This window comes from Saimiri boliviensis, chromosome 4 (assembly GCF_048565385.1).
Source record: "Saimiri boliviensis isolate mSaiBol1 chromosome 4, mSaiBol1.pri, whole genome shotgun sequence".
Classification (NCBI taxonomy): Eukaryota; Metazoa; Chordata; class Mammalia; order Primates; family Cebidae; genus Saimiri; species Saimiri boliviensis.
In genome coordinates this window covers 114850920-114878907 of record NC_133452.1, presented here as the reverse complement: position 1 = coordinate 114878907, position 27988 = coordinate 114850920, and the positions used below count along the sequence as shown (strand labels likewise).

Below are 27988 nucleotides of genomic sequence, written 5' to 3'. Positions count from 1 at the left end.
CTGAAATATAGCATTTTACATAAGCTAAATTTTCATTAAAAGACTAAATGAAATTGCATGATAATTATATTTCTTGTAGAAAATGAGAGGTAATTTTTAGCTCTTTATTATGTGGCAGTTATGACATTTTTAAAAATAAAAATTCCAGAGCCTCCCAGTTTTACATTTTCTATAAAGAAATAGCAACTGGCCTTTTAATGGTTTTGTTAGTTTACAATACTATTAACATTCAGAATGTTCCTAAAATGTGAATTTAATACTAAGATTTGTGGGATAATTGGAAAATATTTAATATTTTAATTTTGCTATTGGGTTTTAAATTGTTAAAATAATATAAAAATTTTAAATGATAGTAATCTTTTTTAAAAGGAAGATATTTGAGCTCTCTGGGTTACAGTTAATTTTATTTATGTTAAAATACTAGAGGGAAAGTCACATTTCAAGGATTCAATTAGTTTTTAATCATTACTACTGTTTGCCATCTAAATCATATAACGCAGGCGTCCCCAAACTTTTTACACGGGGCCAGTTCACTGTCCCTCAGACCATTGGAGGGCCGCCACATACTGTGCTCCTCTCACTGACCACCAATGAAAGAGGTGCCCCGTCCTGAAGTGCGGCGGGGGGCCGGATAAATGGCCTCAAGGGGCCACATGCAGCCCACGGGCCGTAGTTTGAGTGCCTGATATAACATTGGAATCATGCCTTCTGGTTCAAATTTATGATAATTATTCTATCTTTTTATATTTGTCTTAATATTTGACTTGACTTATCTGTAATCCAGAAATAATGTCATTTTATTATAGATAAATAGTTGAAAAATAAAAATGGGAAACACGTAAAATCTTTAGCAAAGTTAAAGAATTTCTGCATTTACCCTGTAGGTTTTTCAGTGATTATGAAAAAACTTTTACTGAAACACAATAACTTGTATAAACAGTTATTTCAGAATATGCACTAACTCACATGTCTTAGGAAATAATGAAAAGTACTACAAAAATATGATATTATGTAATTATCTGGCTTTTTGATAAGAGTAAGAAATGATAAGCTATTGGCATTTTGATTCTGTTGCTGGAATCCTAGAGCAAGCAGTGAGGATAGCATAGCAACTGCGTCTTTGATGGAGAGTCAAGGGAGTCTACTCATTATTTTGAATCATAATGTTAATTTGGAGTTTTTTTTTTTTTACTTTCACAGATTAAATAAGGTCAGTTTTAATTTCATTGGGAGTAAATACAGTAATGATTTGAGGAGGTAAAATGAAATCATTTGGAACCATTTTTACATTCATTTTAGTTATGTTACCAGTGTCGTCTTATGATTTAGTTTACATTTGCAAATAAAGATTTAAATGCAACTATAGCATAAGCTAAGTAATCCTATTAATGTTTAGAGAAATGAAATGTTGTCCTAGTAAGGTTCAGTTCCTAGATCTGTGTTGTATTGCTTCAGGCCAATAGCTATTGGGATATAGTTATCAGTGTTTAAGTAACCATCTACCCTGAAAATTACTTGACACTAAAAGGTTGCAAAGCTGTGGACTAATCAGTGTCAACATATTTTAGAAGAAAGTTAATAGCATTTTGAGAATAGTTAAGCTAACACCATTTAAGTATGTTTTTATTATAAATTGAGATTGTTTTGAGTTGCTTTAAGCTTTAATCATAGAAAAGAACTAAATTTGCAGTCCATTTGACTTATTCAAAACTCAAAGCAAATGATTGAGCATGTACCCTGAAGTACTCACACCATAGGCAAAAGACAGCAGATATTTTCACATTTTCTATATTGCATATGTCTTTCTATATATATAACTCACATATTTCTGAGTAATTACTCTTACATAGCATTTTACTGTATAATACTCTTTTTATGTTGTCAAGTAATAAATTTCTGAACCCCATTTCTCAAGCTCTCCATTGAGCTCTCCTGTAATGGTATTAGTCACCATTTATTATCTCTGAAGTCAACATTTTTAAAGCAGGAGTGAATCATTGCTTAGCTGGCATAACTAAGGGTTGTTGGGGATTTGAGATTAGTTATCTAATTTACTGAATTTAAACAAAGGAACACATTTTATAATTTAGTGCTAAAAGTATGATTAAAACACTTAGCCACAAATTCCAAATTTTATTATCTCTTGTGCTGTTAGTCTGTACTTGAACACACAATAAAAGTTACAGATTGACTTCTTCTTAAAGTGTGTGTTGGTGTTTTATAATAAAGGATGATAAGTCACATTTAGTAATTGCAATTAAAAATTTGTTAGCAAGTGCCTTTATGAACTCTTTATAAGAGATAAAATCATCAGTCAAGTCAATCAGACATATTGACATTGCCATTAATTTCTAAACCCTTAGTTTCTTGGCAGAAGCTCTCAGTATATCAGTCACCAATAAACAATTTGCCACACACACAAATGCACACACGCACACACAGCCCTACAACTTAAAAATCTGAACACTTGTTGCACAGGTTGAGTTGTCTGGGAAGTTGGCAAAAGTTGTATAAAGTAAACATAGTTCTCATACAACATAGGTACAAGCTTTTGAATCGTTTACCCTACACATGACTGTATCTTAGCTGTTTCTTTCTCCTTCATTTGTAAAAATGCAAAATTTAAAGGCAGGGTTTCGAAGTGATGTTGCTGATGATGGATTCTAACTTAGAAAAATTAATACTTTGTCAAAGGCTGCAATTCTTGCCCTCCTCTGATATGAAGGAGATTAATAAAAGCTTAAGGAAAATATATTTCTTTACATATTATAAATTAAAGCGCTTAAAGTCATGTATTCGTTTTCAAAAATGATGAATTTCATTTATGTGGTTCAGATATAGCCATCAGGAATAGAAAGTTAATCTTTTAGTAAGTTCGTTTTAAGGACTGGCAAATACTCATGAGAAGCCACTGACAGAAATTAATGATTTATAAGAATGCCTCAATAAAGTAGATACTTAATAATTAAAACAATTTGTAGGTGACTACTGTTAGCCAAGGGTGTTAACTGGGTGTGTGCATGCATGTAAGCATGTGCATATATGTGTGATGCGTTGAGTATGCATATTTTTCTCTATATATGTACATGCAACAAACAGTTGTTTAAATTGAAAACATGTTTTCACAATTAAATTTGATTTCACATAATCATTTATGAAGGGAATTGAAAATATTTCATATAAAATCAAGAAATAGAGTATCTGTTGTTACTAACATTTATGTTCCCCATTCTGTGTAACTTGAATCATGTTCATCTTTAGATTAACAATTGCTAGTACTGTATATTTTGCATTTTGTTTAATTTACTGCTCATGTGTTATTTCTAAATTTTATTTAATTGAAGTCATTTCAAAAGCATTGAAATCTAAACCATTCAGTTTTTAAAAGGTGCTTCACGTATTTTAATAGGCTTCCATTATGTGTTTTTGCAGCAAGCTTAGTAGTGGAGGAGCGAACAAGACAGATGAAAATGAAAGTGCATCGATTTAAGCAGACAACAGGGTCTGGTTCTAGTCAAGAACTTGATCGCGAGCAATATTCCAAGGTAAAATTAGTAGTATCCAACCAATACTTACCCTTTTAAAAATGTATAGTGTGTGTACCAGGCAGGATTAGCAAGCACCAAATTATAAAAGAAAAGGTATATCATTTTCTTTTCTTATACAGTTGGGCTGGGTGTGGTGGCTCACACCTGTAATCCCAGCACTTTGGGAGGCCAAGGCGGGCAGATCATGTAAAGTCAGAAGTTCAAGACTAGCCTGGCCAACGTGGTTAAACCCTGCCTCTACTAAAAAATGCAAAAATTAGCCAGGCATGGTTGTGTGCGCCTACAATCCCAGCTACTTAGGAGGCAAGAGAATCCCTTGAACCTGGGAGGCGGAGGTTGCAGTGAGCTGAAATCATGCCACTACAATCCAACCTGGGTGACAGAGTGAAACTCCATCTAAAAAAAAAAAAGTGTCATTAAAAGATAGTCTTGCATCATAATTTCTACCAAAGCCTGAAAAATTTCTTTCCCCTTGATATTTTCATATAACTTTATTGAAATATTAACTTGGATTTGATTTTTTCTAAAAATATGTAAATATTTGATCTTAAAATCACTTAATGATTGATTAGCATTTGTCAAATTCACATAAATAAGCAAGATATATGAAGCCATTTTGTTGCTTGAACAGCATTCAAATATTGCAATTAAGATATTAAGATGAATATTTATAGTCTTAAATACTACTTTGGATTGATATTTGACTTGATATTTGTGAATGATAAAAATTATGTGACATGAGATTTCTTATTGCTCTGTCTTTAGTAAGAAAAGTAACTGATTTCAAACTTCTAGAAGCTGAAATTTACACAACGTTAAGTGCTGATATGCATTTAAATTTTATTTCAATAATATGTTCTAAGGAAACACTAAGGAGTTTATCAACTGCTAATATCTGATAATTTTAATTAAAATAGCATAGATTTTTGTTCTTCATGAAGTAATTTTACATATATTATCTAACTTATTTAAAAGCCTTTTTTCTTTTTAGAATACTACAAAAGTAACAGCGGCCATTATAGATTGACCTTTGTTATAATTTGATATCTACAAACTCTTTTGGAGGTAATAACCTATTAGAAATCAAAAGTAAATAAAACTACACTAAGTTAGTATTATTAGCTTGAAATATTGACCTAGAAAAGCCTACTTATTTTTAAACAGCAGAAGTGGTTTATTATCTATCCAGATTTCTATGACTAATAAAAAAAAAAGAGGTGGCTACAAAATATGATTTATCACCAAGACTACTATAGAGTCATGTATGTTTGATACATTCTATCACTTTACATGTTAGGTTAGATGCAGAAGGGTTTCCAAATGAGACAATGCAGAGGGTCACTGTGATTCAGGGATACCCAACTCCGTAAGGGTCGTCTTACCAAAAAAAATGGTAAGCAAAATAACTTGATGTCCCATAGTGTTGCCTATATCAGCTCTGTACAGGTTTATCTTCTCTGCAACTTGTTATTTATGGTATTATCAGCCTACTTGTCTGTCTTCTTCATAGATATCATCATTTTTGTTTTCTTACTACAAATGCAGTGAGAATTAGAACGCAGGGTAATTCGTGGTTTTGTTTTCCCTTTATAGTTGGATGCAGTTATCGGAATGTTTCTTTAAACTGGAAATGCTCTTTTAGGCTGGAAATTTTTGTCAGTTTCTTAGCTTTATGTCGAAAGATTAGGTCAAATAGAACAGCAAGGAGGGTTAGAGCCAGTATAGGAAACAAGAAAGAAGCGAGTAAAGAATCAGGGTAAAATACTGAAAGCCTTTCTGTATCATCCTGATCTGGGACTCTAATCATTAAGTAGTCAATCCAAAAACTCTACAAGGTGAAGTACTCAGAAGTCTAAACCACCACTAATAGTCATAGTAAACCAAAGTAGGTGTATCTTGTTGACAGTAGGTGTACCTTGTTGGACAGATTCTAAATTCTCTGGCTCATAACATTTAAAACTTGAAAATACCTCAAAATCTTCTACTCCAGCTCAATTATTTACAAAATTTATGAAAACTGAGGCTCAGAAGCAAAGAGGTAGTAATTTATTAAAATTTGTGTTAAAATTAGTAGAGCCTCTGTATAGCAAAGAGGCCTAAAACAATGGATTTGGGACTTAGGGTATGACTTGTTCTACTTATATCATTGAAATGAACACATTACTCTAGATTGATTCAAAGGTTCCAATCTGGCTTTCGATTTACATATAATTAAATTAACATATTCTGTCTTTCCTCCCTCCTTTGCACAGGCACCCTTTTTCTTTTCCCCTCTCTCATTGCATTTGAATATTTTAAAGCCTATTACTTTCAGGTATAATACTGTGGCTCCTAACTTGTAAGAATATAGGATAGGAAATTATATAAGATAAAATAAATGATTAGCCTTTTCTTATATGCCAAGTAGAAGATAAAATATTCTCCACATCTCTAATATTTATATTACATACTAACACAATGTAATTTTTTGTTTTCAGTAGCCATTTTTATTAATTCAGACCTTTCACATATACTTGAGAAATTATCATTTTCATTTTTATTATTTTACTTCACATATTTTATAACTATTTTACAAAGATATATTTTATGGCTATAATTAAGAGCCAATGTTGGCACAAATATTACAAAGATTAAATTTTGAACTTTATTCTTTTATTCACTCTTTTTTAGTATCTTAATCCATTTGACATTTTGGATAAAGCAACAAACCTTAGGTGAAATTTATGCCAAGAAGAAGTTAGTTAACTCTTTTCAAAATACTTTTAACCAACCACTAGTAGAGCTGGATTTTTTTCAGGGCAAAACATTTTCAGCCAACTGTAATTCCTGAGATGCTTCTTAAAAACCTAGTATCTCTTTTAGAAGATTAAATGACCCTAACATCCATCCTGAGTAAGGAATTAGCACTAACTTTGCTTTTGAAAAAGCACAATGCTGTTTATGTATCCTTGAAATGTGTCACCATTCTGATTTTTTATTGGTGTTATACAGAGCTGCATGCCTTAATGATGAAGTCAAATTCATAATTAGAGGCGAATTCACATTTAGGCACTCACAATTTAAAGAGTGTTTATGTTTCTTTAACACAGGAACAGCAACCAAAAGTGATGTGATGGGTTTTGTAGGTAGCTGAAGAGTGTTTGTTATTACTTACTTCTAAAAATAGTAGTATTTTATTATTCCTCTCACATCAGTGATTTATTTCCCCTCTGTAGGATTGGTAGAAATTCTTCCTGAGGAATTGTGTTCCTCAAAATATAATTTATGTGTTTCCATTAAAATATTAAATTGTTACATTAGAAATTTAACAGATCATGCCTGATGAAATTCAGAGTGACTAAAATGTTAACATATTTTTGGAAAAAGTAAATTTAACAGTTAAAAGTGAATATAAAAGTATTTCACTTTCTTCAAATAACCAATGTGATTAAAACTGTGGTGTCATGTCAGAATGATAGATTGTTCTTTATCGTAATATAGAAAAATTTATTATGACATAAGAATTTTGAAATCCATTTTTGTCTATTTTCTGTAATAACAAAGGTCTGTATAGAAAAAGGTTGAAGAAAAGATGGCTTAAGTGAAGGAAGATTTCTTCAGTTGAAAAAATATTTTCATATATACTCACATAACTTTATGCTTTAGTATATACTGCTTAATATTGTCAAATATCAAATAAGGGGAGCATTTGTTGTGGGTGTCAGCACAATGGTAACAACCAGAACAAAGAATATTGCATATTCTCTCATGGGCAAGGTATCATTCCAATACATTTGGAAACAATAATTACATAGCATCTCTCTTTTAGCACAGTGTTTATAAAAAACAATAATATAGGAGTTGTGTTTGTAACCCAGCAACAGTGTTAAGTTCAGGTTCTACTCTGTGAACATATTGAGTTTTTAGCACATATACTCTAAATCAAAAGCAGAACTTATTAAAATGAATTGTGTCAGTCAGTCAGAATCATAGTATTAAATGTGACTGAATTTGCTGGTAAACATACTGTCACATTGCTTTCAATATGTTATCTTAAATCACATTACTTTTAGATCAAACATAAAGTAATATAAGTAGTAATAGCTCAGTTTGGATACATTAACATATATGAATTTCCTTTGGATTCTAATTTGGTGTATGACTTTTCACACAATTATGAAAAATCCTTGGGAAAAATGATTATATAGCTATCCTATGCATTAGGAATTGTTTTCATGCCTGATATGAAATTCTTTTACCAACACATATACATGAGAGATGATGAAATGAAACTCACATTTGGGGAACCCAAGGAGGGCAGATTGCCTGAGCTCGGGAGTTCAAGACCAGCCTGGGTAACATGGTGAAACCCCATCTCTACTAAAATACAAAAAATTAGCCAAGCATAATGGCATGTACCTGTAGTCCCAGCTACTCAGGAAACTGAGGCAAGAGAATTGCTTGAATCCAGAAAGCGGAGGTTGCAGTGAGCTGAGAACGTGCCACGGCACTCCAGCCTAGGCAAAAGAACAAGTATCTGTCTCCAGAAAAGAAAAAAAAAAAAAAAAAAAAAACCACTAAAAACAAAAAAACTCACATTTAAATGTCTTGGTCCTAAATTACTCTCTTATAAGAAATTATTAAATAAACATTAGATCTTTCTCTAGGATAATTTTTAAAATGTTACTATCTAATCCTCTTTTTAGTACATATAGATCCAGGTTATAGCATCAGTTAATTTAGTGTTTTAGCAAGACAGTTCAAATTCATTGCAATTCCTGACATGAAACATCACAAACGATATATCACTTTTTCTGCAGGTTTAATAAACATTTGATATTTTCATACCTGATTTCTCATAAATCTAAAATTAAATTGCTTTCTAAGAAACAAATACCCATATGTTACTTTGTTTTACAGAAGAAATTACAGTATCTTACTTACCAGTGTCTAAGACCACTACTTACATTTTAGGTATCTTTAAGTTATTTATAGTTATGTAACCTAAATATTTATTACAACTGTAACACATATATAAAAATACCATGTAATACATAAGCTATTCACTGTGTGATTCATCACAATAAAACAGTGAAGTAGAAATAAGAGTAGATTAACTGCTTTGGCAACTTTGCACATTTTAATCTCTTACTTAATGATTCCTAAAATTGTAGGAAATAAATATCAGAGACAAATTTAAAGGTATTTTTGAATATCAGATATAATGTACAATGAAATTTTAACAGGGATCCAGTGTTCTACTTTTGATACTAATATGTTAAATCTGAAACTGTCTAATGAAGCCATAGTAGAAAGGTAAAGACTAGTCACTGCCTTTTTACTCAATTTATATCAGCCCTTGTTTTTGAAAAGTTAATATATTTTAAAGAAATTTTAGAGAGACTATAATGTCTTAGAAAGTATTTAAGTAAACTGAATAATTTTAGAATTGAAAAGTCTATACAGGTGGGATCAGTCTATACAGGTCAAGTGTCCTTTATCCAAAATGCTGGGGACCAGAGGTGTTTCATATTTTGAATATTTTTTGTATTTTGGTATATTTGTACTATATACATTATGTATTTTCCAGCTGAGCATACTAATCTGAAAATCCAAAATGTTCCAGTGATCATTTATTCTGTGCATCATGTCAGTGCTCAAAAAGTTTTGGATTTGGGTGCACTTCAGATTTTGAATTTTTTGATTCTGAATGTTAAGCCTGTACTTTGACTAGAGTAGAAGGTGAAAAAAATGAACAAGAATGAAAATGAAAATGAAAACAAAAAAGAGAAACATATGTACTAGAAAAAACATGAATAATACACTTTTGAGGTTCTAAGTATGTACAAATAATTTAATGAATTTTCCATTCAAGCATTTCATTATTGTGTTTAATTTATATTTCAGTCTTCATAAGCCATCTCTTACCACTCTAAAGGGTGTTATTGTTTTTATATTGGAAATCATGTTAGCATTTGGATTATTTTAGATTCTACACCTACTTTTACAAAGGTACACCTTTATTTGGTGTGGGCTAAGTAGTCGTTCATCTCACCATCTATGTCTTTTCCATGATCTAATGATAGAGCTCACACTTTCTTGTTTTTAATCTTTAGTATAACATACATAAAGATCAGTACAGAAGCTGTGATAACGTCTCTGCCAAATCATCAGATAGTGATGTCAGTGATGTTTCCGCCATTTCCCGAACCAGCAGTGCCTCACGCCTCAGCAGCACAAGCTTTATGTCAGAGCAATCTGAGCGCCCCAGGGGTAGAATCAGGTGAGTTGGCAGTACTGTTTATATAAACTGGATCTTCATCTATGCTATAAAAATGCAACTAGCTTCCTGAATATTTTTTCTGTTATACAGTTTAGGTGACAGTGGGTTAAGTATTTATCAACTACTAAGTCGTATTGCCAACAGAATGTTTAGTATTGACTACTATCAGATACAGCTTATAACCCTAGTCACAATTTTACAGATCGCTCTGAGTCACATTTGTAGTAGTTTCCTCTAATATGATTAAGTTCCCTTCCTTTAGTCCAACATCAGAAAGTGTATTCTGTAAAGGGCCACATAGTGAATATTTTAGGCTTTGCAGGACAGTCTTTGTTGCAACTACTCAACAATGTCATTGTAGTGTGACAGCTGTATAAATAAATCAACATGGTTGGGTGTGGGGGGTGTAGTAGGGTGGTAGTGGATGTGGTAACAAAATAAAAATCACTAATTACATTATGTGAGTGAGTTGTAAGGCATTTATCTCATTTTGTTGAAGTCACCGGTAGTGTTTTTGTGTTCTTAAAAGACAAATACCCTGCTGAAAGGGAAGAAACCCCAGGCATCCAAGTGCTGTCTAAACTAAAGCAGATTGATTATAGACAAAGCGTATTTTGTATTAGTTCTTTACTAGTTTTCAGAAGTGAAAGTTTCATATAGTTATAGTCATGTAACCTAAATCTTTATTACAATTGAAGGAATTGTGGGGTTGATGAGAGGTCCAGTAAATATAAGTGTTAAAAATAGGAACAAACAGTTTCCTAATACTCTAAAAGTCTGATGTTAGTGCACATTTTGGTGATGTACAATGAGTTATATTTGAGGATTCTTCCTTGTTTCTTGAAGCAAATTAAAAGTAATCATGCTGCTGTTATTTAATAATTTCATACTCTGATAATCTAACATGAGCAATTTCAACTGATAAAGATATTGGTAGAAAATGTTTTATCTTTACTTTTGGTGTTCTCAGCATCTGATTCTAACAGAATATAACGTTCTTTAAAATTTAGGGAAGAATTATAAACGTAGCTCAAAAGAATTATAAACATAGCTCAAAAGAATTATAAACATAGCTCAAAAACATAGCCTTATTGAGCTGCTTAAGATCAAGAGCTAAGAAGTATTCTTAAAAATTCCTTTTTATTGAATTCTTAGTAAGATAAAGTGTTTTAGAAACTATTTAATTGAGTGAAGAATGTGATAAATAAGACTTAACTAAGGACTTTTTCACCTTATTCACTGAAAACAATTTGAAGTAATTTTTATTTATATTCACTACAGAGCCAATTACCTTGAGCTTTGTGCTTTAAAGTATTACTAGTTAATGTAATTTTTTATTACTAACCAATTGCATATAATAACTTGTGGGTTCATTTTCATTCTTCTAAAATTTTAGAAGTAAGAGTCTTCAAAAATTTATCTTCCTATAAAATTTGGTTACTTGATTTCTTTTCAAAAGAATAGGAAAACGACGACAACAAAGAACTATGATTTTATACAAGGAGAATGAGGGGGAACCACAATATGTGAGTAGTGTATTGGAACCAGTGTTACTTTGTGGGGAAAATGGCAACTCAACAAATTAGCATTGACTATATCATGACAGGAAGCAAAAGATAGAAGATTCTTTCCTTCCTTGATTCACATGAATTTTCCTATTTAGTCAAGGTGGTAGGAAGAGGGGTGGACCTAAAATGAGTATAAATAAACTTCTTGGTGATAAGTCTATTTTCTCTAAGCACTTTTCTGTTTTCATCTTTCTTTACTTTCTTTGTAGTTTAAAACCCATATAAACTGAGACTTTATTTTATATAAGTGAATTATGTAAATTTAGGCACTGGATCTAATAGTTAAACAAGTTTTCCATGAAGAGCTAGTTTTCTTGTAATCTCATACTGTATGTCAGTGATTTGACACATGTACATATTTGATCCTCTTAGAATAATTAGGAAGAATAGAGAGAAATAATAAGACGTGAGAAGGGACACATGTTCTCTTCTGTCCTTTGTAGACTATCACTTCATATGCATTCTTCTGTCTACATATCCTCATAAACACATAGACAAACATATAGCATACACACACACACACACACACACACACACACAGTTATTTTGCTTCCATCGTCAATCCTGTGGTAAAATCCTGAGACAGGACAGTTTGAAATGATAAAGACATTCAGAGAGAGGACAGTTTGGAATGATATCATTCCAAATATAATTCATTGTACATCACTCCAAATCCTGAGAGAGGACAGTTTGGAATGATAAAGACATAAATGATAAAATGACATCAGCATAAAAACATCAGAATTCTGTGAACAAGGGTTGCAGGCTCTTCAGCTGTGAATATCCCCTGCCTTTATAGCTAACACTATGAGGAATGATGGTTCTTAATATATTACTGTTTCTTATTTCTTTATTTTTTAGCAACTAACATCTGCATAATTTTTATAATTCTGTTTACTCAGGTTCATGGTTAAAATATGAACACAGCTAATTAATTATAATGATAGAATATATTTACATATACGTTGTAATAATAAGCAGCAAACTTTTTAGTTCCTATCATGTGTAAGTACCTTATTATTTTCTACTTTTTTTTAAGTTCTAAATTCCTTTACTGTTATCTTCCTCACCACCAAGACCATGAAGCGTCCAGTCTACTCCCTAACCCCTTTACCGAAAAACGTGCTGCCTCCTTCCCAGACAGATGAGAGAGAGCAGGTCTTCAGGCTGGATCCACCATTAGGCTTTCCCTCCCCCAGCCTGGAGCACCGGACAAGAGGTGACTCCTGGTGACAGATGAATGGGTGATGGACTGAGAAGAGGGGACAAGGAAGGGCTATTACAGGCTCAGCTCTGTTCTTCCAGCCTTGCCTCTTGGTGTAGGGGAAACAGAGGCACGACTGACCAGGACCAGGGTCATGCCCAGCGTGGCCATAGTCATGCATGGGGTAGTCCAGTAAATACCATGCACTCCCAGAAATGCTGCTGCCTGGTGTTTTGAGGCTGCTGTGGTCACAGACACTCCCCTGGCCTTGGCTTCCTATGAACAAGCTGTGGGTGGGAGAAGGAGGGAGGAGCAACCCCTTCCTTAGGAGCCTCACAGACTGCACCAAGAAAGCAGCCAGCCTGGGGCCAGGTCCCAAAGATGGCTGACCCAAAAGTCATAGATACTTTTGTTCAGTGGCACCTCCTGGAAGAGGGCATCTAGATCCCAGAGCAGCCCTGTGGGCCCTCAGGTTTCAGAGGCCACCCCCTAGTAGGCAGAGCCGGGTGACAGTGGACACTGGGGACAGGAGATGGGTTGTGGTGCCAATGGCATTACCACATTGGGAGTGTAGATAGGCAAGTAGGAGGTGGGCAGCATTCCCCAGAGGAAGGTCCTGTGTCCCCCACTGGACAGCACCCTAGGAACTGAGGTACCCCTCAGTAAGTGGAAAGACCAGACCCTATCCTCTGGGAAGAGGATTGAGGGCCTCATGACTCCCCACTGGGAAGCCTCCCCCTCAACTCTTATGGGGCTGAGAAGGGGGCAGAGAGGCCACAGAGGCCTCTCAGAGGAGGGTGGGTAGGGTGGGCACCATCTCCTCCCCACTGCTCCCCATGCCTGCAGGAGCTAGGCTTCTCTGTGGCCCCAGCCCCGACCAGGGTACCACCTCCCCAGAGTCCCCTAGCAGAGACTTGATGCTGAAGACCTTGCTAGGTGGCAGCGGTGGGCTGGGCGGACTATGCAGTAAGTAGGGGCCCAGGTCCTTGGCGAAGGCCCCGCGCGCACTCCAGTTCTGCCAGCGCCTGCACAGGCAGCGCTGTGTTTTGCGGCCATAGCGCCTCTGCCTGAATTGGGTTCATGTCCGCCGCCCAGAAGTTGCCTTTGGCCTGGGGCTTTGCAGGGTCCACAACTATACATTTATAAAAATTAGGCATTTGATGTCAGTAGGCATAATCAATAAGCATATACTGAAAGGAATGTTCTATTTATTTGAGGATTTTAAAACAATATAGGTTAAATTATTTGATATTTTAAGTTGTGATAGCAAAGATAGAAGTCAGTATCTTCTGGAAAATAAATCTTGATACTACAGTTATGTTTGCAAAGTGTTAAAGTAATTTCAAATGCAATAGTTCTTCAATTCAGTAAAGAAATACAGGATCAAATTCAAAAGTAATTCTTGAGTTTTTGTTTTAGCATATGAAAAGTACTTAACTGCAAAATTATTTGCTGTTTTAATAGCTAAAATAAACAAATGAAACTGTTATATGCTCACTAATTATTATGCCTACTGACATCAGATGTAATCAAGAGTGAGCCAGAAGAATTATTATTTTATTTATTTTATTTTAGCTATTCACACTTAGTTTGGCATGCCTGTCTGTTATACTATAGAAAAATAAGGTTTATTGCGATCTACAAAAGTACTAAAAAGAGAGGAAAATGTTGTGGAAATTAGATAACAAGGAAAGATGAATCTTAACACAGTGAAAAATATTAAATATATGAGAAAAAAATCTATTTTAGTGTTTCCTTTCTAGTGTTTTGCTTTATAACATTTTGATAGTTCAAGGCTCATGAGCCATTCCCACTACTATTTCTTGTTAATAGATTAAAGCTGGCCAGAAAGAATATGACATGTACCCTTTACAAAGACTCTAGATGTATGACAAATATATTAATAAATTACTGTATTACACTTATGAACATATATAACTGAATCAATCCCTATTCTGTATGTATAAATTATAGTGGCATTGTTATATTCAGACCATAATCAAAACATTACCTCAACTATGAATCTAAGTAACACAAAAGTTTTGATAATAGCCAAATACATAACTTTTGGAACAGGTGAATAACTTTTCCCAGTTAGATTCTTCCTTGCAAACCATTTAAGGCTGCAGTTTGAAGTGAAGCATCACTGGTACAGTTTGAGACAGCTGCAGCATGCTTTATTTTTACCTTTACAATCTTGTCAGTTTATTATAGATTTACTAACATAAGTTTAACCAAATTCCGGGAAGCTCAGTGGCATGTAAGGTAAATGCTTACTATATAGTAGACAAGGAAAATGGTCAGTTAAAATAAAGTTTTCAAAACTTAATAAAAACCTGTAATATCTTATCAAGATGGGGTTATATTTGTAGATATGACTATGCATAATTAGATCTTAGATACTGTTACCTTTGGGAGAAAATAACTAAACATTGTTTATGGAGCTTTAAAAGTACATTGTGTAACATCCCCATTATATGTAGAAATCTAATTTCCTGTAGCTTTATTTTCTTTGTTAGAATAAATTAGATTATTTTTGTAACATATTGAAGTCCTCTTAAGCCAGTTATTTTGCCATTGGATAGCTAATATGGCATTGAACATCCTTAATATAACTGGTCTTTGTGGTAATTACAGCACATCAAAGAAAAAAGGATCAAATAAGTTGCCCTTGAGGAAGACCTCGTGTGCTATAAAAGTGTGTTTATATGTTTATGTTTGCATATTGGAGAACCAAATGCTGATTATGAGCCTAGCAATGTTATGTCAGTAGGTAACTAATTGTTTTAATGGTCCCCAGGCATGAACTCTGGTTATCAACATTAAATACCCTCTCTTTGGGCAAGTATTCATATTTCTGCAACAATCAACATATTACTTGGAATAGATACAATATCCTTTAATACTGAAAATTAGTGCTTCCCAAACATCACCTATTTGATGTGTCACTTTGATAAGTGTTTCCATACCATCTATATTACTACATTTTTAATGTATTAAAATATTGTGATTTATTAAGTATCCTTTATAAGTAGACCAGGTATTCTGATAGGTGACTTGTATGCAACATTGTTACTGCTAAAGAGTCCTGTCATGTAATTGTTAGTAACCTCATTTCACAGATAAAGGTAAAGCAGCCTGTTGAGTTCACATGACCAGTAAGCCCTAGAGCCAGAATTTAGAGGCTGCCCAAATTAAAAACACTTTCCTCCATTTAACCTAAACTTATTTTGTAATTCGTAATGTAGTATTTAAGATACACAGAATGTATGAATAATAATAAAGGCTTATGTATCTACCACCAAGCTTAAAAAGTCAAATATTAGCCGGGTGTGGCAGATCACAAAGTCAGGAGATCGAGACCATCCTGGCCAACATGATGAAACCCCTTCTCTACTAAAATACAAAAAAAAATTACCTGGACGTCGTGGCGGGTGCTTGTAATCCTAGCTACTCAGGAGGCTGAGGCAGAGGAATTGCTTAAACCCAGGCAGTAGAGGATGCTGTGAGCCAAGATCTTGCCACTGCACTGCAGCCTGGGTGACAGAGCAAGACTCTGTCTCAAAAAAAAAAAAAAAAAAAAGGCAAATATTACTATTATATCTGAATCTCATTTTACCTTTCCAATCCAGTCACTTGTACGTTAGACCCAGACTTTCACTGATCTGAATGCAGCTCTGTCCTTTGTCAAGACTTTACAAACACTAAGTCTATTTCTAGCCTACATTTCATTGGTCTATGTCTATTTTTTTACTAAAACCGCTCTGTCATAATTCATACAGCTTATTGATATAACTCATAATACATACCATAATAGTGCAACTCTGCCTGTTTTATTATTTATTTATTTATTTTTTGATAAGGGGGTCTTGTTCTGTCACCTAAGCTATAGTACAGTGACACAATTACAGCTCACTCTAGTCTCCACCTCCTGGGGTCAATTGATCCTCCCACCTCAGCCTCCCAAGTAGCTGGGACTATAGGTGCGTGCCACCACACCTGGCTAATTTTTTTTTTTTTTTAAGAGATAGGGTTTTACCATGTTACCTAGGCTGGTCTTGAACTCCTGGGCTCAAGGAATCCACATGCCTCAGCTTCTGAAAGTAATAGAATTACAGATGTGAGCTACCATACTCAGCCTTATTCTTATTTGTTATCAGGAGTGTCAGAGCTGTTTTTGTGCTTTGTTCTTATACATTGATTTTAGAATAAGTACATAAAGTTCTATAAAAATAAATCCTTGGTTTGAAACTGCCTTGAGTGTATAAATTGATTTATGGGTAATCAGAATCTTTAGAAGATTGAACCTTCCAACATTCTATACCTCAATTGATTTTTTTAATATCTTTTAATGAAGCTTTGAATTTTTCTCAGTAAAGTTTATGCATAGCTGTCATAGATCTATATATACCATGTATTTTTGATGTCATGAATGGCATCTTTTTTTTATATTTTCTCTGTGTTGCTGTTTTATAAAAATGAAATTCATTTTTCAATTTTTTCTAATACTATATTATTCTAAATAAGTCTAACTCTCCTTCCCTTGAAATGTGGCTTTATCTTTATCTCACCAATTTTGGTTTGTAACATATTCATTTTTGTGTAATTTTGAGTATATTTAAATTTCATCACATTTTTGTTTCCTTTTTATCCATTAATTATTTAGAAGTAAGCCTTTAAATTTCCAAAGATTTGGAATATTTTTGTTTATTTTTAACTTAATTTCCTTAATGGCATTGTGGTCAAAGTGTATTTTGTTGGATATTATTTGAAGTTTTTGAAGTTTGATCTGTCACCTACTTTTTTGGTCATTTTTGTCATTTTGCATATATTACACATGTGGTTGAGAAGAAACACTAACTTAAACCTTAAGTTACAGTTATCTGTATATCCAATACATTAGACTTATTATTCATTCACACTGTTCAGAACTTCAATTGGTTTACTACTCTTTTGCCTCCATTATGCTGGAAATTATGCAGTTTCTGTGATTTTTGCTGACTAGTGTCTCAAGCATATAAATTTTGTAAAATAGTAAATCTAAAGTTAATAATTACCTCTACTTCCTCCTAGGGAAAAAAAAGTGACTGTCATATGCTTTATCTGTACTGCTGTCCTCCTATTTGCATATTCTTGTCCAGTATTTTAATTATAGATTGATTCATTTTTCCTCTTATTGCATATTATATTTTTAATGTCTATATTAAACCACATATATTCTAGTTTGTTAACCATTTTTAGTGCATCTTAGACCTTCATTCTGGATCATTTTCCTTTCTGAAAAAAGTACATTAGAAAGCCACCAGTGAGAGTCTATTAGAATTTAGACTGAGACACACATTTTTTTCTTGTTGTTCTTTAAGGGTCTTGGCTCATTAGGATTTCAGTTCTTACTTCTCACTAGACCTGCAAGATTTCCAGACATCCATCATTCACTTACCAATCTGTTTTAGTTCTCTTTGGGTCTTTGGCTAAGGAGATATGCCTTTCTTTCTTGTGACCTCAAGTTTGTATTTTAACAGGTATTTGTGGTAATTTTCCCATCATAATGACTAGGCATTTGAAAGTGAAAGGATTTTTCAGAATCAGAATGTATCATCTACCATACTGCCAGAAATATTTCATATTTGATGTGTTAACCATTTTTCTTACTTTTTAAAAAATTTGCTTACTTAAGATAATATTTAAAAATAATTAATAAATAAGAAAAACACATAGGTGTGAAAAGTAAGAAGGATCATGGCTCTAAAGACTTTATCACAAGTTAGAGGGCAAATGCCAAGGCAAAGCAAACAGAGTTGGAGCTTGAACTGGAAGTAATGTCTAAGGGGCTTGAGAAAATAATCAGGAACATAGAAGGAGATGGTAAAGGGAGCCAAGAACTGTGAAACTTCCAGGAAAGAAGAGAGCACCAGCAGAGAAAGGATCATTTCAGTTATGAGGTGGAATGGAAGCAGGGGAATGAAGAACTCATGTAGGAGATAAAGTTAGATACAGCTCAAACCGAGAAAGAGATTCTGAATTCTCAGAGGATACTGGAATATAAGAGAGAAGAATTAGGTGAGCCTGAAGTTAAGGAAGTGTTTAGTGATCATTAAATAAAGAGCATCTTGTGATCAGAGTTCCCATGCCAGGACAATGCAAAGACCCCCGGCTCGCCCTTAAAGACTGCTTTTGACTCAGATGGCAGTCTTCAGTTCCGTCAGCTGTGGCTCAGTAGTTTTACTTAACAATATTGAGAGCTTCATTCAACAAGTGTACAACTTCTTTAGACCTTGATTTATTTTTCCATATAGTCATATGTGTATTCATTTACTTATTCACCAGTTATTTATTGGGTGCCTCTTATATGCTGGTACTGTACTTGATACTACCTGTTACAAAACAGAACACACGATTCCTAGATCTATGTTTTTTAGTGGATTTTCATACACATGTAATAGTAATATGAAATGTATATTCATCTGAAAAATATGAATTATACCTGCCACTCCTACTTTACAAGACTGTGTGAGAATAAAATGAAATAGTGTCTATCAGAATGCTTTGAAAATACAGCATTGCACTTTATAACCTCAGTTACTGCATACATGATATGAAGTATTAGATGAGTTACTTTATACTTTTAAAAGTCATCCTTAAATGTCTTATGAGAGAGATGGCTGCCATAAAATATAGTGTAACAGCATTTAAAATTTGAATTTTGATTGCTGATATTTAGCTTTTCCACCTAACTTTGTTTCCTGGTGAGTTGGATGAATTTAACTGTTGGTTTTGATACTTTAAGAGTTCAGTTTTATTTGAGTGGTTTTCAAAGTTATGCCCAGGGACTGTTGGTGTTCTCATGAACCTTATTGTCTCCAAGAATTGCCCGATAGACAGGAGAAAACTGTCCACGGAGCAGGAGAAAAACTAAATGGGAAGGAGAATTCTTAGATTGCAGGACTTCAGCAACTTCAGCTAAAGCAGCTCTACTAGTATGTGTTTAATACAATGGAAGTCTGTGAAATTATTTTTAAAAAGGAAGGTAGGTACTGCTGCTTTAAAAACTTATTGTATACCAAAATATATGGCACAGTAAATTCTAGTGCTGTTACCTCCTAAGAGAAAATTAAAATATGAGATGTGGTTCTACTTCTCTAGTTGTTACCTATTTTTAAAATTCAAATAGTACCATAATTGGGCTGAAGGATTATGCAATGTATAGTGAGATTTCAGTATAATACAGTAAGAAGAAACAAATTTCAAAGAAAACGGAAACTAGCAGACTGTTCTATATTGGCCTTAGTTGGTCTGTTATTCTACTGTATATGATGTTTATTAATTATACACTTGGTATATGAGGTAGATTAAATATTTGTTATTGCTTTTTAGCATTTTAGCTTTAAATAGCATGACACAGATTGTCCAGAGAAATATATATTATTTCTAAGCTCACTGCCTCAGCTTGTACAGTTAATAGACTTTATAGTATTTTATTATACTATTCTTAATATCTGTTCAATTTAAAGCAATATGATATAAAGTTTAAAGTACATTTTTACTCTGTTTATTTAGAAAATCATCATTTAAATCTTTGTTTCTTTTATCATTTTAACATATGATTACCTTGATTTCAGCTAGACTATCTTAAAGCATAGACATAATAACCAAGTGTGGATTGATTGATATTTGCTAATTGAATACATACTACTTATGCAGCATAAAGAAAGCATAGACCTTGAAGTATCCTCAAGAGGGAATACATGCTATTTTCTTATAATTAGTGGAAATATTTTCAAAGTCTTCTGAATCATCCAGAATAATTAGTTGTATCGTTTGTTAATTTGTAAACTACAACAGATATATCAAGGAAGCATTTGTGTGCATTTATCTTTAATTTTATAACTTTATCATTTGTGATTCATTTACACTGTTTTATGGTTCATACACAGTATAATCAGTCGTTTTCTCATGTTTTGGTATTCACTGAATATGTATATCAGCTTTTGTTGAAGTATGTATTTGTGTTTGTATGTGTTGCATTTACAATAGATTAGAAATACACGAGCATATATATTTTTAACTGGCTACTTGCAGTCATTAGGACATCTAAAACAACATTTCTTAGAACAAGAGTAAGAACATTATTGGCTTGTTTAGTATTTGAACAGAATAATTATATGGTTTTTACACCATTATCTACCCAGTTCCCAAATCAAAAAACTGGAAGCCACCCAAATTTTTACCTCTCCCCAGTCATCCTCCTAATTCAATGTTTCTAAATATTTTTTTTATTATCACTCCCCTAAGGAATCTTTTAGATGTTCCTTTCCAAATTGCCCTTCCCACATGAAATTTTAATACTACAGACATACTGTTTATATACTGCAAGCCTTTGGAAGACCACTAGTCATTTTATTATCTAAGACTTTTTATTCCCTCTACCTTCACCAAGAATCAATTTTCCCCTTCTGAGAACAATATCACTCCCAATGGGAATGCATGTTCAAAGGAGTCATCAAGGCCTACTAATTTTACTTCTCAAAGAGACCTCATGGTCACAGATTTAAAATTACAGAGAACAGATGTGTTTACTCACCTCAGTTTACAATAAAAAGACAAAAAACTTCATCTAACATGAAACTAGGATTTAACCACATCTGTAAATTATAAGCTTTAGAAAGCAATTTTCAAATTCAGTGAAATCTGGACCAAAGTGAGGGAAATGGCAAAAGTAGATGCTTACTTATTCAGCTATTGAACGGAATGTAAAGCTCTCTAAAATAAATGCCACAGCCTTAAAAAAATCCAACAAAATATTTCCTTCTAGAACATGTAGCAGCTAGAGAAAGTTTTAGCCCTAGAGCACCCTGAAACAGTATTTTATACCTCAGAGTAGCAGAGTACATGGACTCAGAAGAGGACCATCTCAGGTCTGCCATTCTGTGGCAGGGTATTAGGGCACTGTATATGGGAATCAGTGTGGCAAAAGCTGTTTGGTGTAATATACAAATAAATTGCTATAGCATGATTTTAACGTATGTCTTCGTTATGAAACCCTGTGAAGATTTTGATAGCAACATAACTGGTCTGACTAATTCTATCATTTTTCAAAAATAATAATATGACATGGTCACAGTTCCCCAGACGTGATAGTATAGTTGTTTTTTTTAAAGAAAAATAAATAAATAAATAAATAAATAAATAAAAGAATTAAGGAGAGGAAGAAAGAGGAAGAGAAAGAGAGAATGGAAGTGTTGCTTTATTGCCCAGGCTAAAATGCAGTCTAAAAATGGGTATGGAAAGCCTCTTTTATACCAATAATTGTGCTTAATAATGGAGACAGGAAAAAAAAATGTGGGAAGAAAATAAACAAGCATCCAACCAATATTTCATTTAAACCTGTAAGTTGGTGTGAGGTAGTACTGATAAGAGTGTACATTTTGTGTATTTAAAGTGGAGAGTTCTATAAATGTTTGTTAAGTTTACTTGTTCCCAATCTGAGTTCAGGTCCTGGATATCCTTGTTAATTTTTTGTCTTATTGATCTGTCTAATATTGATGTTGAAGTCTCCCACTATTATTATGTGGGAGTCTAAGTCTCTTTATAAGTCTTATGTATCTGGGTGTTCCTGTATTGGGTGTGTATATATTTAGGATCGTTAGCTCTTCTTGTTGCATTGATCCTTTTACCGTTATGTAATGTCCTTCTTTGCCTCTTTTGATCTTTGTTGCTTTAAAATCTATTTTATCAGAGGCGAAAATTGCAAGTCCTGCTTTTTATTTATTTATTTTTGCTCTCCATTTGGTTGGTAAATCTTTCTCCATCCCTTTGTTTTGAGTCTTTGTGTATAGATGGGTCTGGATGCAGCATACCGATGGGTTTTGGCTGTGTCTTTTGATTGGGGGATTTAGTCGCGTTTAATACTGCCATTTGATGTTAGCTGGCTGTTTTGCCCATTAGTTGATGTAAATTCTTCATTATGTTGATGCTCTTTACTTTTTGATATATTTTTGGAAAGGCTGATACTGGTTGTTCCTTTCTATGTATAATGGTTCTTTCAGAAGCTCTTGTAAAGCAGGCCTGGTGGTGATGAAATATCTGAGTACTTGCTTGTTCACAAAAGATTTTATTTTTCCTTCGCTTATGAAGCTTAGTTTGGCTGGATATGTGATTCTGGGTGGAAAGTTCTTTTCTTTAAGGATGTTGAATATTGGCCACCACTCTCTTCTGGCTTGTAGGGTTTCTGCTGAGAGATCTGCTGTGAGTCTGATAGGCTTCCCTTTGTGGGTAACCTGACCTTTCTCTCTGGCTGCCCTTAGTATTTTCTCCTTCATTTCAGCTCTGGTGAATCGATGATTATGTGCCTTGAGGTTGGTCTCCTTGAGGAATACCTTTGTGGTGTTCTCTGTATTACTTGGAGTTGAGTATTGTCCTGCTTTGCTAGGTTGGGAAAGTTTTCCTGAATAATATCCTGAAGGATATTTCATTCTCTTCATCACATTCAGGTACAACTATCAAACGTAGATTAGGTATTTTCACATAGTTCCATATTTCTTGGAGATTTTGCTCATTCCTTTTTATCCTTTTTTCTCTAATCTTTTCTTCTCATTTTATTTCATTAAGTTGGTCTTCAACTTCTGATATCCTTTCTTCTGCTTGATCAATTTGGCTGTTAAAACTTGTGCATACTTCGTGAAGTTCTCGTGTTGTGTTTTTCAGCTCCATCAATTCACGTATATTCCTCTCTAAATTATCTATTCTCGTTAGCATTTCATCAAACCTTTTTTCAAAGTTCTTTGTTTCTTTGCACTGGGTTAGAACAAGTTCTTTTAACTCACAGAAGTTTCTTATCATCCACCTTTTGAAGCCTATTTCTGTTAATGGAACACACTCGTTCTCCATCAGGCCTTGTTCCGTTGCTGATGAGGAACTGTGATCCCCTGTAGAGGGAGAGGCATTCTGATTTTAGGTATTCTCAGCCTTTTTAGGCTGGTTTCCTTCCTTCGTTATAAATTTATCCATCAGTCATCTTTGTAATTACTGACTCTCTAATTAGGTTTCTGAGTGGACGTCTAACTTGTTGATTCCCAGCGCCAGAATCTGAGCAACCCACTGCACTGGGTAAAAAAGCGGCGTTAAGATTGATGGTGCTTTTCTGACTCTGCACCAAGAACTGCCGCACCGAGGCCCCAGCAAAACTGCCACACTGGCCACGGGAGTCGCACTGGCGACCTGTCGGGCTCCTCCGCTGGGAATCTCCTGGTCCGTGAGCAACAAAAATTCGTCTGAAAGTATGGCGTCCTCTCATTATCTGCGCTTTCACTGGGAGCTACAATCCCGAGCTGCTAGTGATCAGCCATCTTGGCTCTCTCCCGACAGTATAGTTTAGATCAGACTATATTCTTCACATATAAAACTACAAAAGCTAAATAAGAACAATGAACAAAAACAGCAAAAACTGTTGGAAGGCATTTGGGAGCAACAAAGCAGGCAGAAATTTGAGTAGTTTCAGTTTTTGAAAGGAGGGAAAAACACAAGGTAAGTGGTGAATTTATCCCAGTTTCCTCTGAAGTTACTTTCCAATTTGGTGACATGGGATAATAGCGCCTTAAGCAGAGAGCAGTGGTCTTACTAGGCTGAGAAAATAAATTAACAATTCAGGAACTGACAGAGAAACTGGAAATTGTGGGTGGTGGAAGACTTAAAATTTTGCTACAGATTTCCCTTATATGTTGACTGGTAAGCTGTCTGCGCACAGGGAGGGTTCCAGGAAAGCAAACAAAAAGCAGCAGATGGAAGGCCAAAGAGTCAAGCACAAATTCCAGCATCTGTAGGTGATGGGGAGGTGGATTGGACTTCAAGTTTCCAAAGCTAGAGGGGTATGATAAACACCTTTGTTTTCTTTTACATATCTCAGAAGGGCCAAACTCTAGAGATAAGCATTACACTCTAAGTAATGGCAAGTCTTTAGACCCAAACTCTGCAGGAACAAGAAATCCTTCTGTTGATTAAATGAAAATTTTACCTATTTTGGAGGAAAATAATGTCATCCAGAGCCTCCACAGGGTTTCATCCACAGTTTTACATCTAATTGAAATTTATGAGTCATGCTTGACAAAGGATAAAAGGACTGCCTGACTAAAAACTAACAAGAGTTATCAAATAGAGATTTGAAAATATTTGTGATTAATATGTTCAAGAAATAGAAGGGGCCAGGCACGGTGGCTCAAGCCTGTAATCCCACCCCTTTGGATCACAAGGTCAAGAGATCGAGACCATCCTGGTCAACATGGTGAAACCCCGTCTCTACTAAAAATACTAAAAATTAGCTGGGCATGGTGGTGCGTGCCTGTAATCCCAGCTACTCAGGAGGCTGAGGCAGGAGAATTGCTTGAACCCAGGAGGCGGAGGTTGCGGTGAGCTGAGATCGAGCCATTGCACTCCAGCCTGGGTAACAAGAGTGAAACTCCATCTCAAAAAAAAAAAAAAAAAAATAGAAGGAAGATGGATTGTTTAGCAGAGACCTGGAATCCATTTTTAAAAATTAAATTATAATTTAAAAGTTTGTTAAAAATGTAATAGGTAGGTTTAATGACGTATGAGAAGCAGCCAAACCAAGAATTAGTGAACTAGTCAGTAGAAAGTATGTGAGTTGATGAACAAAGAGAAAAGATAGAAACAAGTAAAACATGATGAAAAATTCCAATGTATATAGAGTCCCAGAAGGAGAGGAAATGACAGAAGCAATGTTTGAATACTGAAATACAAACTAAGAATTTTCCAAGACTGATAAAAGATATCAAATTACAAATCTAAAATCTTTGCATACCCCACTGTATATTAAGAGAGAAAAAACTCAGCATTATTGTACTCAAAGTACACAAAACTAAAGAAAAAACATTTCTTAAAAGAATCTAAGGAGAAAAAAGAGAGAGTATATTTGGAGAAGCAAAGATAAGACTAGCTGAAATTTCAGCAGATGTTATGAAACCCCAAGTTCAGTGGACTGGCCAAAAGAAAGAATACTGAAAGGAAAAAAAAGTCCAACCTACATTTTATACTTAGTAAATATTACCCAGAAATGTCTTTCAGAAAATAAATGAATGAGTGCATAGATAGATAGATAGATAGATAGATAGATAGATAGATAGATGGATGACAAAGAGAATTTGTCAAGAAGAAACCTGCACTACAAAAAAATACTAATAGGAGTTTATGTTGAAGAAAAGTATCTCCGGTTGGAAGCACTAGTCTTCAGGAAAGAATGAAGAACTTCAGAAAGAGTTAATAATGATAAAAATATCTTGTGGTAGTTAAAACATATGTAAAAGTGAAAAATATTTTATACTTTATATTTTTATATATACCTGAGTGAAAGGTGAGAGGGGAGTAAATGGAAGTAAGGTGTTGTACAGATCTTGCATTATTTTGAAAGTGGTAAAAATGTCTAACTTAAGAAGGATTTAAGTAAGTAAGTCAAAGTGCATATTTTAATCTTTAGGATAGTCACTAATAGCATAATAGAAGAATGAACAACTCAGATGCTAATAGTTGAAAAACTATGGAAAAATACAAATAGCTAATTAGGCAAAAAGGAGAAGTAAACAAACAGATATGACTACAAATAAACAGCAAGTGGACTTAACTACATTTATATTAATAATTGCATCAAAAGTAAATGGACTAAATATGACCAATATTGTAGAACGAAAAGGGACAATAATACATATTATACAGACAAATAAGCAATATTGTAAACAACTTATGCTGGTAAATTTTTCAACTCAGATCACAGTGAGCCATTGTGACTAAATCTGGCCCACTGCCTATTATTGTGAGTAAAGGTTTGTTGGAACACATCTATGCCCATTTCCTTATATACTGTCTTTAGCTGTTTTCCCACCACAACAATTGAGTGGTTGCCGCAGAGTCAAGTAGTTGCAACAGAATCAGTATGACCCTCAAAGTCTAAAATATTTGCTATCTGGCCCTTTACAACCCTGGCTTACGTGAAATATACAAATTTTCTGAAAAGTAGAACTTACTAGAAATGTCGTAAGAATGAACTAAAAATCTGAGGAATTCTACGTTGTTTCTTAAGTGATTCTGTAATTGTTTTCAGCCTTTTCCTAAAGAAATGTCCTAACTCAGGTAGATCCTGATAAATAATTACAAATATTTAAAGAATAAATACTCTGCTTACACAATTTTTTCCTAAGGAACACTTTGAAACTAGGTGAAGCCAGTCTTTCCCTGATACATTTGGTAAAGACATTACAAGATATAAAAATTAGGGCAAAATCTCTCATTAAAATAGACAAAGAGACCCCAAACAAAATTTAAGCAAATTGATTCCATATAGAAAGGGGGATGATAAATGGTGGTTGAATTTATGGATCACTGTTTACAGTTTATATGATTATGCATATAGAAGATTCAAAATATATATATAATATATATAAAATAATTATTAGAATTAATGAATTTAGCAAAGTAACTGGATATAAGGTCAATATATGAAAAGGAATTTTATTTTTATGTACCAGCAACAAACCTTAGGAAATGAAATTTACAAAATGCCTTCAATGTAATTTACTCAGAAATATAAAATACCTAGAAATAAATCCCAGACCTAGGAATAAACTAATGAAATGTGCATGAGCCTGCAACACTGAAGACTACTTATAGCTTCACATAAAACTCAATACATGTATGTATGTGGGAATGAGATTTAATAAAAATCTCAGAGGTCATTACTTTTTAAGGTCCAGCTTACTTAAAGAGATTGAATATAAATAGTGATCTAACTTGAGTGTATTTTTCAGATCTAACTGGTTCTTATTATCAAAATAAGTGCACCAGATACCTTTAGGAGGTATTTAATGCCTCCTTGGTTATTAATCAACAGTCCCTGTGTTATGACCACTGAAAATTAGGATAGATGCCTAGAGATGGGCTTCTTCATATTGATCAACAAGTTTCTGTCCATATTTACTGTTTGTGGTTAGTAACTTTTGTACTGATCCATATGTAAGTGTAGGGCTCAAATCATTTTTGTTAGTTAACTTTTAATATTTTTGTAAACAGCATTGTGAACTTATGTGCATTGTTATTATTTATACTACTTGTTCCTTCTTAAGGCTTAGAGTAGAATCATGGTAGATTTCTAGGTTCTTTTAGTGGATTGAATATATGTAAATTGATTGTAATTGTTTTTAAGCTAAGTTTGTCATAAAGAGTTGGAACTGCCCTTACATAGCCCCTTATGTCTTCTGAAAACATCCTTGGTTTCTGAAAGGAAAAGGTATTTTAGGACTTGTATCTTTTATCCTCTTTTAAAATGTCATGTCAGCCACCTTACATCGTAATAATTAGCCAAAGTGTGGCAACTGAAGGTGCAGATTTGATTGTCTTACATCAT

General features: G+C 33.9%; 1 protein-coding gene and 1 pseudogene across 50 annotated transcripts in view; one reads left to right on the top strand and one right to left on the bottom strand.

Annotated features, from left to right (window-relative positions):
• The window catches only part of RIMS1 (regulating synaptic membrane exocytosis 1), a 521656-nt gene that overhangs the window by 410278 nt on the left and 83390 nt on the right, over positions 1–27988 (top strand). For 36 of the 50 annotated variants that reach the window (XM_074398057.1, XM_074398056.1, XM_074398055.1 and 33 more), the window contains 2 exons: positions 3433–3545; positions 9644–9810. The exons of 11 other annotated variants lie outside the window; for them this stretch is intronic. In XM_074398057.1, the coding sequence (XP_074254158.1) occupies positions 3433–3545; positions 9644–9810 (280 nt within the window). Of the gene's footprint in view, positions 1–3432; positions 3546–4539; positions 4614–9643; positions 9811–11269; positions 11337–27988 lie in introns of those variants that run through there. 3 more of the 50 variants (XM_074398100.1, XM_074398101.1, XM_074398102.1) reach the window with 3 other exon arrangements.
• LOC104651113 (forkhead box protein H1 pseudogene) lies at positions 12916–13739 on the bottom strand (annotated as a pseudogene).